The 14,638-nt window shown below is 48.9% G+C and overlaps 2 protein-coding genes across 7 annotated transcripts in view; one reads left to right on the top strand and one right to left on the bottom strand.

The window, feature by feature from the left end:
• Positions 1-595: 595 nt before the first annotated feature.
• CBY1 (chibby family member 1, beta catenin antagonist) lies at positions 596-6,886 on the bottom strand. Its single transcript, XM_034776548.1, is given in 6 exon segments — positions 596-1,440; positions 3,263-3,378; positions 3,462-3,567; positions 4,191-4,279; positions 4,282-4,309; positions 6,611-6,886. Coding segments are annotated over 6 exon segments (525 nt in total). The 5' UTR covers positions 6,716-6,886; the 3' UTR covers positions 596-1,359.
• The window catches only part of FAM227A (family with sequence similarity 227 member A), a 55,091-nt gene continuing 47,331 nt past the window's right edge, over positions 6,879-14,638 (top strand). For 2 of the 6 annotated variants that reach the window (XM_034776468.1, XM_034776495.1), the window contains exons 1-4: positions 6,879-7,001; positions 9,095-9,249; positions 11,444-11,529; positions 13,058-13,148. In XM_034776468.1, the coding sequence (XP_034632359.1) occupies positions 9,123-9,249; positions 11,444-11,529; positions 13,058-13,148 (304 nt within the window). In that variant the 5' untranslated portion in view covers positions 6,879-7,001; positions 9,095-9,122. Of the gene's footprint in view, positions 7,002-7,149; positions 7,229-7,307; positions 7,390-9,094; positions 9,250-11,443; positions 11,530-13,057; positions 13,149-14,638 lie in introns of those variants that run through there. The other 4 variants (XM_034776487.1, XM_034776478.1, XM_034776502.1 and 1 more) reach the window with 4 other exon arrangements.

Consider the following 14,638-nt stretch of genomic DNA (forward strand, 5'->3'; position numbering starts at 1 on the left):
ACATCTGGTCACCCTACTCCTAGGTGGCCTCCTCCATTGCCCACTGCTTCCTGGCCCCTCTGCTTCTAAAGGCTCATGTCCCTAATTTAACCCTGCAGGTAACAGGCTCTTGCCCTGACACCTTGCGAAGTGGGTATGCAGAGGGAAAATTAGACCCCGGCCCTCTCCCACTTGCTCATCTCCTCTGCTGCAGAAGGAAATGACCAGTAGTTGTGCCATGGCCCGTGGAGGAAGGGCATAATACATCTCTGTGAGATGGAGGCAATGTTGAGTTAGTGTATAGGGCACTGACGTAGGACTCAAGAGACTGGCTTTCTATTCCCAGATCTGCCACTGACCTGCTGTGTGACCTTGAATGAATCACTCCACCTGTTTCCCCTCTTACCCTTTGTCTATCCTATGTAATCAGACTGTAAGCTCTTCAGGGCAAGGACTGTCTCTCACTACATGTCTGTGCAGCGTCTAGCCTTCTGGGGCCTGCTTTCAGTTAGGGCTTATAGGTGCTACTGTTTTTATATATGTGTGTGTGTGCGCGTGTGTATATACACATGTGCCTGTAACCTGATCCCGACCTTTGCAAGAATGTAACTGATTCACAAATGTGATTTGTTTTAATTTTATACAAATTTTTTAATTTGTTTTCATTTTATACAAACGTAAGAAACACTCAGGAGAACAAACAATTCCAGAAACCCACCTGCCAACATCAGGAAGCAGAGTTAATGGTTTGTACAAAAATAATAATAATAAATATCTGAAAATGGAAAGACTATTTTAGTTTAGGATGTTATTTGATTTTTAGAACAGGAGTCAGGGGAAGGGCCAATCTGAAGCTTGTGAGATATTCGCAAGGAGACCCATTCAGAATCTGCAAACCAGAGACACTAAGGCCATGCACATATACAAAGACATCTTCCCTACCATCCACTCATAAATACTCCTCTGCTCACAGTATAGAAAGGACTCTTGCTCAGCACTCTTTGAGAAAACAGATTATCAACATATGCTTCCATCAACGGCTCTGTGCCTTGAGTGGCAGGTCTATAGAGGAAAAGAAGTGAGGAGTGGTCTGGGAGAAACAGATGTTCATCACTACAGAACATGTCCTACAGTGACTTATCAAGAGCATTGCAGCAGCTCTGTGGAGTAGTATAGTAGATCCTTCTGATTGGAGGCCCCATTAACATTTCAAGCCTGGGAACTTGGCTACCTGTCCAGCGGACTGTAATATCACCAAGTGCTACCAAGACAATGAAGCTGCCCCAGCCAGGCTTTAGGAGCCCTGCTTGCATGGGTGATGGAGAATTCAAACCAAATTCCCTTGCTTGCCCGTCCCCTAACTCCGTTTCTTGCTGTTGTTCACTTCCTCCTCCGGCTGTGACTCTTCAGGTCCTCCAGCTCCTTCTCCATCAGATGGGACTCAGCTGTGGTCTCAGAGAGCTGCAACCAAAAGCAGGCAAGAATAAGAGTAAGAATAATCCCTCACATTCCCATGGAGTATTGTTTTTATAAGACATACACCAGAACAAGGAAAGTACTATCTAACTTATATCTCTGAAGTCCCTTCAACCCAGCAGGATCCCTAAGCACTTTACAGACATACACTACAGATACACAGGCACCTTTGGGGTGGAACTCAGCAGGTTCTGAGTCTGTAACGCACTATACAACAGCTTTAGAAAGAAGTGAGAGTTTCCCCAATTAATACTTTGGATTTCACAGCATACTGTGTCCAAAGACCTTGCGTGAGGATAGAGAAATATCACTCTCATTTTACAGAGAGGGAAACCGAGGCACAAAGGTTCACTGAGTTGCCCAAGGCCACCCAGAAACTCTATGGAGAGCACAGATCTCCTGACTGTGCTTTAACCACAAAAACATCTTTCCAACTGAAACTGCAGAAGGAATTTAGGGAAGGAGAATGTAATTACCCAAACTGCTATTTCGTCAGGATGACATAGCGCAGGGGTGGCCAAATCGCAGCTCTTTTAGAGTTAAAGTGCAGCTCACAGAGCCCCCCACAACACCTCCATTCTCCACCTACCAGATGGGGGGTGGAGAGGTGCGGCTTGGGGCTTCTGCTATAGACAACTGGTGCTTGAGAGCGGGGGGGGGGTGTCACAATTTAAAGGTTCACCCCCCTCCCAACAGCTTGAGTCACGCCCTCCCAGGCACGCCTCCCTCTTAATCTTAGGGGTTCTCCCTGAAACTCCCAGCTGTATGTCACTGCCTCTTCCCCATGGCTGCAGCTCCCAGCTTGCCAGCTCCAGCAGCTGCTGTGCAGGGAGAGGGGCCCAAAGGCACCATGTGACCGAGCGGGATCAGCAAATCCTAGCAAAGATCTGGGGGGGGGGGGGGGGGGGCATGTGACCCCACGTACCCCCCTCCTGCGCATTGCCTCTGGCTTCTGTCCAGCAGGAAGGGGGAGTCTCAGGGCTTCAACCCCATGGGGTGCACCTGCCAGGGCTTGGGGCTTCAGCAGGACTGGGCTGAAATCCTGAGACCCTGCCGCAGAGCAGAAGCCCCTATCCCCAGCAGGCGCACCTCAGCACTTGAACTTCTGAAGATTGACATACGTGACTCGGAAGCTCAGTAAATTTGGCCGCCCCGACATAGCGGTTAACATTCTTACTTTGTTAAATAGTTACCATGTTTCACTCCAGGAGTGGCTGCATTTTTTTCATGGAAGCGGTGATCCCTGTGTATGGCTGTATTTCAGTTTATAATGGTCTTTGGGGTAAAAGACTATATAGAGATGAACGATCTTTTTCATTACTCTTGCAAAAAGGGAGGCCTTATGGAACCTAAGATCTCAAGTGACCATGAATGGTCAAGGTCTTCATTTCACTGACTGTGCGGAAGCCCAACAGTGACAAGCAGATGCTAGAAGGGAGATGAGAAGAAGATACTAATGTACCAATAGAAAATGGAAAACACTCAAGTATGGGGGAAGTATTCCCATATCATCCAGATGTTCAGGCCCCTCCTTTCAAATATGGTACTCACTGTAATCCAGCTCTTCTGCTGAAGGGACCTTGACCACCTCCTCCTCTTGGGGAGGAAGTGGATGAAGTCAGTTTTCACTCTTGCACAATCACTACCGTTGTTAAGTGTGCCTAACAGCGAGGTAGGGCTCAGTGTGAATGGGAGCAGGGACACAGGTTGGCATTAGGATCTGTGTTTTTGGGATGACCCAGAGCTCTTCACTCTGTCTCGGAGGCATTTCTGGTCACTTCAGAGAAGTGAATCTTCCCATCCTCACCATGTCCAGCAGGATATCCACTTTCAGACGCAGGAGATTGTTTTCTTCCTCCAACTGCTGGTTCCGCTTGCGCAGGCGCTGTGTCTCCCTGCGATCCCCACTGCTGCTCCCTGACTCTAAAGGAGAGACAGTCCAAAGTTATAATCATCAGGTAACTCCACAATCCTCCCAGACCAAAGCAACAGGAGCAGCTCCTCACCTGCTATCCATTGGCCATTCTCAAACTTCAGACTCTGTCCAGTGAGGTTCATGTTGGGAGTGCCATAGTCCAGGCCCAGCTCAATTTCACGAGTCGATCTGTCCAGCTGCAGAAAGAATTCAATGTTTTCTAGAATTTTCATTTTTTCTCTCCATACTTTCCCTCACACCTTCACTTTTCCTAAAGTGACTGGCATTCTTGTGAAAGGTGCTGTACCAGTGGCCATAGAATCTGATGTCCTATTATTAACATTGCACATGCTTCTGCAGTACAAGCTTCTGTCACACACACACCTATACAGAGTCTCCTTCCAACATACGTCACCCCTGAACTAAAAGAGCTATCTTTAGGGATATGAGGGGAGTTCATTCTCCGGGGCCTACTTTATCTTTGGTGACAACTGTAAGGAAAGTCCCTGCCCCACTGGGGTCAGTATTAAAAGCACACAGAAGTTTCAGGTGCAGTGAATCCGGCTTCTGAATGAAGATGGAGTGAAGTATGCCACTAACTAAACATTCCACTCCTGCTCTCATTATCCAGCCATCAGTAAGCAGTCATGATTCTGGACAAGAAGAGGAAGGAGAAACAGATAGGAATATAAGAGAGGAGAGGTGGGGGGAAGTGTCTAATATTGTGACAACTCTCATGACAAAGTAACATTTCTAAGGCAGACCACCTGCCCCTTGTTATTAAAGGGTTGATAGAAGATCCCTAGAACCCAGTACTTACCGAGTGCAGGTTGGAGAGAGAGGCTGATTTCCTAGGGGGAGTTTTCTTTGGACTGAAGGTGTTCCCAAAGAGAGGCATGGCTTTCCAAATCCAAGCCTGCTCACCTCTGCTGCCCTGCCCTGTTTTCCAGATACAAGGACAAAACATAGAAAAAAAACCCCTCAGACGTTTCTTATCTATCCAACCTCACACCGCAGGATGATTCCCTATGGAATACTTAGGATTTCCAGTTTGTTGGTTCCAATTTTCAGCATTTATGCTTAGACAAATTATGGCCTTTAAAAAAGTAAAATGATAGGATATATTTAAAATCACTGTTTAACTCTTCTTAAGACCTAGGGATGAGCCCTCAGTGAGCGAGAATCTTTTAAGCTCTCTCTAGAAAGTGTCTTCTTGAGTGTACATATTGTAATTTTAGAGTATTTTCAGTTACTATTTTATAGAAAGCTACTGGTTTCCTCAAATATTTGATCAGCTGGGGATTTTATCGATTTTAATCAGTTGTACTCTAAAACCAGAAGCCCCAAGTACATTTTCAGAGCTTTGTTCAGTCCCACTTTAAAAAGAACAAAGCTTCTATATGAAGCATTCACCCCGGAATAGTCTCATCTGCCTGTAGTAAGTAGTCCCTTTAAAGGGATGTCGTCACTGCATGGTTAACCCAGCCTCTTACCTGGGTTTTAGTTCTAAACCCCATGCTGTCACCACAATAAAACCTTTGACCTGCTTTTGGAGTGGCTTTGAATCCAGATTTGCTTGCCTGACTGGGGGTTAAAGCTTGGGTTCTGCTTTAACTCAGGCTGTGACACACCCACTCTGCAGTGTGAATGCAAACTGTAACCCAGGTTACATAATTTAGGTACTACTAATCCTTCAGTGCCTTCCTGTAATTCCCCAGGATTGGATTTTCTTTACCTTCTATGCAGGGGCAGAGATTGGGGAGAGCAGGGGAGCATTGCCCCCCCCAAACCAGAGGCGACATGGAGTCACGTCACATCTCTCCTCTCCCCGCACCCCACCCAGATTTCTGTCTCCCATTTAGCATAAAGGTTTTCAAACCATGTGACACATCCCCCTGCCCCACAGTTTGAAAACTATCACCTCCTGCCAGGAGCTGGCAGATCGGAAGCTGGAGGGAGCATCTCATGGCAGTCGGGCTCCGCTGGCAGGGACCAGTTCCTGGGGGTGTTGTTGGTCAGTGCCAGGCTCCTTCAGGGCAGAGGCAAGAGTGCGTCAAAGCGCAGCCTGGAGTTGTGCCACCCACCCTGCCTGGGCAGCTCCTGGCCGTGCAGAGGCAGTTCAGCTTGGGGAGCAGGGCAGGGAGGGCTGCTGGGCTTCCAGCCAGTATCCTGGCTCCCTCAGCGTGGAGAGCCAGGGCCCCAAGCAGTTCCCTCCAGCTTCTGATCCTCTGGCTCCTGGCAGGAGGCAATAGTTTTCAAACTGTGGGGCACTTCCTCCTAGGGGGATACGCCACAGTTTGAAAACCTCTGTGCTAAATGGAAGGCTAAAATTGGGGGTGGGAGGGAGGGGCACATGACCCTGCATGCTCCCCACATGCCACTTCTGCTTCCCTGGGGCCTGGGACCCTGCATGTCCATCCCCCCCCCAACCCCCCACAGGGGGGGCATGTGACCCTGTCCCCCCCCCACACCTCCAAATATAGAAGTCAAACTACATCTATTCTTCTATGTAGTCTCTTCTCCTGCACCAGAATTCACCTACCAGTTTCTGTACACTGGTTCAGTGTTTATATCCTACGTTCCATGGGGCCTGCAGAGTCCCAAGCTGGAAGTGCTTTAGTTTACGGGCTTGGCAGGCTTGAGAACACTTCCCCCGGGGCCCAGGAAGGACAGACGGGCTCTTCCACAACATGCTACCAAAAACTGCTTGAATAGCTCCGCTTACTGCATTGCTAAAACCCCTGGGCTACGCCCCCAGAAATCCTCACGCCTAACCCAGGCTACTGCAGTGCCAGTGTGGATGTGGCTACAGGGGTGACAGCTGAGTAGGGCTCAGCAGTGTGGACGGTCACATATGGGCTTGGCTAGCCCAGGTTCCCAGATCCGGGCAGTGAAGACGCAGCCCTGACTCACTTCTCCCTCTGAAACCCTGCGGCCGGGCAGCAGCTCCCCCGGGAGACCTCAATGTGCCCCTGTGTCTCCGCAGAGGTCACCCAGGAGCCGTGCAGCGCGCTCCTCGCGGCCCCTCCCTTGGGATCTGGTCACCCCCCGTGCCTGGCTGGGGCTGCTACAGGGAGCCCGTCACCGCAGCGACACGCGCGCGTGTCTGGGGGCGGGGGGGATATTGGGGTGTCAGTGGAGATTGTGGACATTGTCTCTTTAAATCAAAAACGAGGCTGAAACATCCGGGTCCCCCTACCCTTCTAGTACCCGCGCGGCGGGAAAGCTCATAGTCCTCACCTCACCTGCACCACTTTGGCCTTGTAGCCCACCGCCGGCTGTCTTGCGCATGCGTATCTGACACCTTCGAGGTCCGTAGCTGTTTGCAGAGGCGGAACGGGCCATACCACCTCGATGGAAGAGGGTTAGGACTCTACCACTGGGGAGAGGGGAAGGCCGGGAACCGGTAGAACGTTATTCTGTATAAGGGCATACGTTAAAGTACATCATCTCCACAGGGATCTGCTCATGAATGGAACGATCCGTATTCAGCGCCCCTGAGAGTTCAGAGATATGAACCGGTATCAGATGTCAGACCTCCCCCCTCTCCAGCCCGGAATGGTAGTGTCGGACTCGCGAATGGTCACGCGTGGGGAGACTCTGAAGCTAGACAGTACCATGGAAGAGGGAGGTGAGTGCGACCCAACGGCATTCTCTCTCTACCTCAGCTCGAGTTCCTTGTCTCCCTCCTCCCCCACCCAATGGGAGCGGTCCCTCCCTTCGGAGTGCGGAGGAGAATGGTTTACGCCGCAGGGTTGCCATGGTGATAGAGGGACGCCTAGCGAGGCAAGATATAATGATCCCGCGCTGGAGACTTCTCCCGCCTAGCGCCTCCTGGGGGCTCCCGCAAGCGCTGCGGTGAGCCGTGCGCGGGCAGCACCCCCCGGCAGGCTCCTGGGCGGGCGGCAGCGGCTGGGGGGCGGGGCTCTCTCCCTGCCGGGCTGTGTCCGCGCCCGGCGCCCCCCAGCCGGGGTTCAGCCGCTCTCGGCGCTGTGAGCCCCGCCCGTGCGAAGCAGGAGGTGACGCTGCGCCCCCGAGCGGCGTGAGGAGGCGCTGGAGCCCGGGCGGGGCTGGCGGCGGGGTTACAAATCCCTCCTGCGCTGAGGCTCTGCGCTGCAGCCGCTGGCAGCCCGGGGCGGGGTCTTTAGGGGCCTTTGTAGCCTCCCAGCGCCGAGCTGCTCCAGGGGCTGAACTGGCAACGTGGGCAGCCCGAGGGCTCCGTTCAGTTCCAGCAGCCTGTCCGGGCTGCCGATGGGCAGGGGAGGAGGCGCTACCCCAGTGCCGCCTGCCCCGTGGGGCCTGCGTGTACCAGCTCCAGTCTGGCAAACAGGGGCGGGGGTGACACTTGAGACACAACAACCAACCCTGCCGTGTCCTAGTCCAGGGGCGGCAACCTTTCAGAAGTGGTGTGCCGAGTCTTCATTTATTCACTCTAATTTAAGGTTTCACGTGCCAGTAATACATGTTAACGTTTTTAGAAGGTCTCTTTCTATAAGTCTATAATAGATAACTAAACTATTGTTGTATGTAAAGTAAATATGGTTTTTAAAATGTTTAAGAAACTTAATTTAAAATGAAATTAAAATGCAGAGCCCCCCGGACCGGTGGCCAGGAGCCGGGCAGTGTGAGTGCCACTGAAAATCAGCTCGCATGCTGCCTTTGGAATGCGTGCCATAGGTTGCCTACTTTGTCCTAGTCACTTCCCAAAAAGATGTGCTTTTGAGGAGCTGTGGGGGTGGTGTAGCCCTGTTGGTCCCAGGGTGTGTGAGACACAACGTGGGTGAGGCAATAGCTTGTATTGGATCAACTTCTGAGGGTGAAAGAGGAGACAAGCTTTCCAAGTCGCTCCTCTTGAGACCTTCAGCTCTGGTATTGATCAAAAGCTCTTCTTCTCTTTCATCAGTAGAAGTTGGTCAAGTAAAAGATATTATCTCACTCACCGTGTCCCTCTTTTAAGGAAACTCATTTCATCAGGACAGAGGGCCCCTTCTCCACTCTTTCCTCCTAACCAGCTGCTTTCCCAGATTCTCAAATGTGAATTATCTTGGTTAATATTTTCATACAGGAACTTTTGACAGGCCTGCTTGCTGCTCATTCGCTGGCGGATTGCCCAGACATCTCACATCATACCCTAAAAATGCTACCAAACCCTGATAGTTTAATATCACCCTCCTTCACTCCAAAGTTTCTCTGACCTTCCACACATTTCCCATTTATTATTATTTATTATAGTGTTATAGGTGTGTAAGGCACTGTACAAGTAAAGTATATAACAAGCTGCCTGCCCCCAAGGAAATTACAGTTAAAATTATAAAAGTAATACAAATAAATACAGCATATATATCAGGGAGAAAACAAGAGGTCACAAAACAAGTGTTAATCTGGAAACATCTGAGCTTGCTGAATCCTTACTTATGCCTTAAAACATAGCCTGGCTGTTTGTTTCCATTGTTATGGGGAGAATTGTCCTCCAACGACCTTCTCCCACTCATCTGAGCCCCACAAATCTCCTGACCTTTCCACGTGAGGTGCAGTGTCCTTACTGCCTGTGGCAATGAAGAATTATCAAGAGGGATCTCAGTACGAACCCACTCAAAGCAAAATCCAGCAATGTATGTTAAAGGGCATTTGGTTTTGAAGGCAGTGAAGTGGGAGAGAGGAAGAAGAAAAGAGGTTCTATAAAAATATTTTTGTAATGGAAATGTTTTGTCCCCACTTTGCTAGGAATTAGTTTATATTTTGCACTGGAAACATGGCAGCCTTAAATAATACTTCACCGATGAACCCATTCCAAGAATTTATGGGGGTATTGCCCCTGCAACAAGCAAAGGAGACTGAGAAGTTGGACATGCAGCAGAGCCTAAATGAGAAACCTTCATGTATCTTCTGCTAGTGAACAATCAATGCTAGAAAGTCACATACTGTGTTGCTTATGTAGGCCAAGCTGTATGCCCAGATGGGCACTTTGTGCTTCCACTCCAGCCAAGCCCCTTGCCCCCATCCCCCACAATGGGCAGAACTCTGATTTTGATAAACAGTGGAAATCAAGCTTTTGGGGTTTCTAAAATCAGTTTTGGTTTTTTTTTGGTTTCTGATTTTCATCAACATCAATAGGGTTCTGTTCAGTGTGTGGGTGTGGCAGAGGGTGGCAGCTAAGGGCTCCACTAACCCTAATTGAACTCTAATGATGAGGTCACCATCTCACCCTATATCCTCAGTGACTAAATAGGGATTTTAATGGAAATCAGGGTTTTCTAAGTTTCTGATTTTCACCAAAATCAATAGGGTTCTGCCCATTGATACCTAGAGGATTTTCTGAGATTCTGGAATTGATCAGATGTGATTTTCAACAATGATCATGTTACAGACACACAAAGAAATGTCATTGCATTGAGTGTGAGGGGTTGCTTCACTTGACCAACTAAACATAACTCACCACGGTTTGGGCTGTTCTAATAAGGGCATGATGCTGAGATTTCAGCAGTTAAGAACTGCTCAGATGCAGGGGAAGGGAAAGGTAAGACTTGATTTATCCCATCTCCTAGAACTGGAAGGGACCTTGAAAGGTCATTGAGTCCAGCCCCCTGCCTTCACTAGCAGGACCAAGTACTGATTTTGCCCCAGATCCCCAAGTGGCCCCCTCAAGGATTGAACTCACAACGCTGGGTTTAGCAGGCTAATACTCAAACCACTGAGCTATCCCTCCCCCCAAGTTTCATCAGCACTTGGTTTGTAATAGCCCAAACTTGTTGACTGTCAGTAAATGGTTGGGGAGATTTTGCTGTTATATTTCTTGATGACTGGCTAATGTATTGTGCTGTGAAGGTTATTGTGACATCACTCAGGGTACACTCTAAACTGTTGAACAGCTGTGTCCCCTCAATTCTCCAATCAGAGGTGCCTTTACACTGCTTTGCTGGGAGAACAACCACTCCTGGCCAATTCACATACAGCATCTAGCATGCAAAATCACTCCCAGCTGAATTACCAGCCACTCATGAATTCCATACAGGGCGATACCAGCAAACTCCCAGTCCCAGACTTTCCCCCAGAAATGTGGCTTTTATTGCCCAGCTCTCTACTGGATGATGTAACTTACCAAGCTAAGTAGATTCAAAGCAAAGGTTTTTCTCATCACCTGCTCTTTGTAGTCTTTAATGGCTGGAAGCTTTTAGGCCTCCCCCAGTTCAGTGTCTCTTCAGGCATTGTTGCTGCCATGAGCAGAGAAGTAGAGTAGAGAGGTAATTTGTGTGTGTTCTCTGTTCTTACACCACTCCCTTCTCTTTGAGGATTATCTCCAGATGGGGTTCAGGTGATAGCCGGTCTGTTTACATGGGAATCCCCAGTTCTATTGTCAATATGTAAAGTTCTTGCTTACACCTTTCTTCCTACCAAAGAATGGCCATTTAACTAGGTGATGGTCCCCTTGACTTTGTTGACACCAGGCTAAGGTGTTGGTTGTCTTTTCTTTCTGATGAACTTATTTGTGCCTGCTTTTCTGAATTTGGATCATGTTACAGCAATATTATACAGTAGAATCTTGTAACTTTTTACATACAATTTTGCCACACATATTTTACCAGGACAATAATGTTCAGCACGTTGAATTTTTGAAGTGATATCTCATAAGGCATACTTAGTACAACATTTATCATGGTCTTGTAAAAAGGGTGAACATGGGGTACAGACTGTATTTATTGGTATGGAATGTATTTTAATGGATGGCAGGGTGTCTACAGCCTATGAGAAGCATCTCTTTGAGGCAAAATCAAAATATATATTCCTTCCATTTTAATTTTTCAAGGGCTCCCCAATTTGCCAAACATTTTGTTGGTAGTCCAAAGTCTGCAGCTCCACTGTATGGATACCAGTTGCAACGGGTTTGGAGGCTTTTCTGAAAAGATTTGGATTGTGTAGTTAGTGAGATGAGTCAGGGCTGCAGAGACAGGGGAAAACAAGTCAAAGAGAGAGAATCAGAGTATCAGAAAAAGAGTAGCAGCATGATTTTTTGTCTGGTTTGTTACACCTATTAATATTCTCCAAAGAGTTTCCTTAACATACCTACCTTCTCAGTGTGCCCAATTGGCAGTATGCAGAAAGTGAACCAGAAAATTGCACATTTGCGACTGGAGCTGGAAAAATTCCACACTGGTGACCTGGTGAGTAAAGACAGTTTGCTGCAGCGTATGCAAGGAAAAGCATAAACTTAGTACACCTGGGGGAATTCTGCGCCACTGTGCACACACATAATTAATGAGCCATGCATATTTTTATTTTTTTGTACAGAAAAAAGCTTCTGCAGAAAAGTTGCTGCAGTTCTGCCTTTTGCCCACCGGCAGGTGCTGTGGCGATAGAACACAGAGAGCCTGCAGAGCCTTCTTCGCAGCATCTGTAGGGCCAGTTCAGGAGACAGGGACTATGTGGAGACAGACAGTGTGGGGCTACTGAGGGGTCAGACATGGGCTCATAAAGGCTAGTGTGGGAGGACAGACTGGGGCAGGGGCTCAATGGGAGTGGAGGCTCAGGGCCACTGGGGGAAGGGAGGTGCATGGCCACATAGTGATGGGGAGGGGATGCAAAGCCACATAGGGACAGGGGAGTGGCTCAGTGGGGGCACAGAGACACAGGGGCAGGGGGTACAAGGCCATGTGGGGATGGGGGAGTGGGTGTCGGAGTGGGAGTGGCGGGACACTTGTGCTTGACTGAGAGAGGCTAGGAGTCAGCCAGGATCTGCATGGGGGAAGTTCCCTAACAGCCCCTTGCTGTCCCCCCCAAAAAACTCTTCTATACTTTTCCTACCCATACCCAACAACCCTTCAAGTTCACACACAGGCTGCTTCCCAGCAATTATTTCCCTCCCCCTCAGCTCCTCCGTTACCCTTGACTCCCCCAGCCTTTGCACAGCTTCTGGGAAGTGCAGGAAATATGGTTCTGTATTGTAGTTTTAATGAATTATTACTCAGAGTTCTGTATTAATATGCCTAGTAAGGACTCTATTTGTCAAAAAACATTTTCTGAATCTTTTTTTGTTGTCTGTATTGTTACAGACATACTTGCTGGCAGGTATTTTGAAATGAATGACCAAAAATAATTGAAACTGGATTATATTGTGTTATTTTGAAAAATAAAATACGCAGAATTTTGCAGAATCTGAGAATATTATTCACAGAATCTTTACTTTTTTTGTTGCAGAATTTTTAATTTTTTGGCACAGAATTCCCCCAGGAGTAATTTAGGAGTGTCTCCTAATGGTACATTTGGGCAATGCATCATTCCAGCAGGGTAGATATTGCAAAATAGTGGCCTCCTAACGCTTCCGAGGAGAGTAGGTGCTGGAAATTACTGACCCCTTTAAAGGGGGGGGAAATTATAGGGAGGACACCCCCAAAATTAGAACAGAATCTTGCAGCTTTGAATGGGCATTTTGTGAATTAACTGGATTTTGTGTGTGTAGGTATGTATGTAGTAGGGAGAGGAAAGAGAATGGAAGAGCAATGGCAGGAAAGATAACAGAAAAAGGAAGCAGGAGAAAGAGTTAATTGATTGTAGAATTATATTTCAGAACTGAAAACATTTGAGCTCAAATAGCTGCTTTAGGAGTCTGGGGTCCTTTTGTTCCCAAGCCCCAAAATTTAGTGTGGAATTAATCCCTAACACCAATTGTTGTTGTTTTTGTTATTGTTGAAGGTGATTGAGGATTTGGAATCATTAAAGAGATACTCTGGACAGAAGAGCTTCAGAAGAGAGAAAAAACACTTCAAGACATCCAGGGACAGAGGCACACATGCTTTCTAATTACATATCTTTGGGGTTGTTATTGGGGAGATGAGTACAGCTTAAGGTGCTCCAGATCAGGACATTTCCTGCCAATGAATACTGGGGTATTAATGATCCCCCTTCCAGTGGAGTCCCACATTAGGACATTTCCTGCAATCTCCAGATTGAAATGCCACCGGCATCTCCAGCAGCTCACACCCTCCTTGAGTATTTGCCCTAGCAAAAAGTAATTTTACCATGTAATTTTTGAAATTCTGAATATATAAATAGTGTGTGCCCTCATGTCCTGGAGACAGCTCTAGATTCCTGATCAGGACTTTGAAACAAACAAAGATACCTCTTGCAGAGAATCCATGACAGGTTTTGAGCCCAGTGAATAATTGGGACAGGGTTTGGGGAGTTTAGGCCCTGAATCTGTGAATACTTATGCCCATGCTCAGGGCTGGCCTTTGGGGTAGGCTGTACGGCCCTTGCCCAGTGCAGCCTGCCCAAGGGGGCGTCGTGTGCAGGGTTTGGATTCCCACCTGACCTGCTGCCGAGAGGCCAGCTGGGCTGATGAGGCGGCAGGGCAGGCAGGTGAGCAGCAGCGTAGGGGAGGGGGAGAAACCTGAGGTGCAGGCGGCAGTTGGACGACCAGTCCTCAAGCCAGGTGACTCCTCTGGAGCAGGGATGTCCCTCCTCCACCCTGCTCCACATGTGCAGCCACTGCTGTTCCTGTCCCACCCACTCCCTTTGGACTGGGAGCATCCTCCTGTCTGCTCTGTGGGCGGTGGGGCGGAGGGGTGTCCCCCTACCCGTGTACCTGATTTCCACTAAACTGGGGTGATGGGACAGGGGGGAATCGGTGTGTGCTGCTGCCTCTCTGGATCTGGAGCTGCTGGCAGCTGCTTGTGTTTGAACAAGCCTAGTTCAGGCTCCTGACCCTGAGTGCTTTCTTAAAGAGACAGCGCACTCACTCACTCCCTCAGGAACACACATCCCCTCAACACACACACACTTTCCTTCACACAGTCTCCCCAACACATACACCAGGGCTCCCTGCATCCAGGTCACTTCCCCACCTGGGCTGTGCTAAGGCATCAGAAGCTGCTGCTCTCCTGCCCTCCCCTTACACAGCCCGCAGGGAAAGTGACCTGGATGCAGGTCACTAGGGGGCTGTGAGGAGGAGAGCAGCAGTCCAGTGGGGGAGCAAGCAGCAATGCCAACTGCTTTATGCATCCAGGTCAGTTTCCCAACGTGGGTGCAGGAGGGGGATGCAAGGGTTAGGGGCTCAGGAGGGGACAGGTGTTGGGGGGGGGACAGAGATTGGGGTGAAGGAGGTATGCACAGGGATTTGGGGCACAGGAGGGGCAGGGATGAAGAACACAGTGCAGGGGTTAGGGGCTCAGGAGGGGGCAGGTGTTGGGGTGCAGGAGGAGGGCAGGGATTGGGGTGAGGAGGCATGCACAATGTAGAGGTTAGGGGCTCAGGAGGGAGGTGCAGGGATTGGGG

Source organism: Trachemys scripta, chromosome 1, assembly GCF_013100865.1.
Source record: "Trachemys scripta elegans isolate TJP31775 chromosome 1, CAS_Tse_1.0, whole genome shotgun sequence".
Lineage (NCBI taxonomy): Eukaryota > Metazoa > Chordata > Testudines > Emydidae > Trachemys > Trachemys scripta.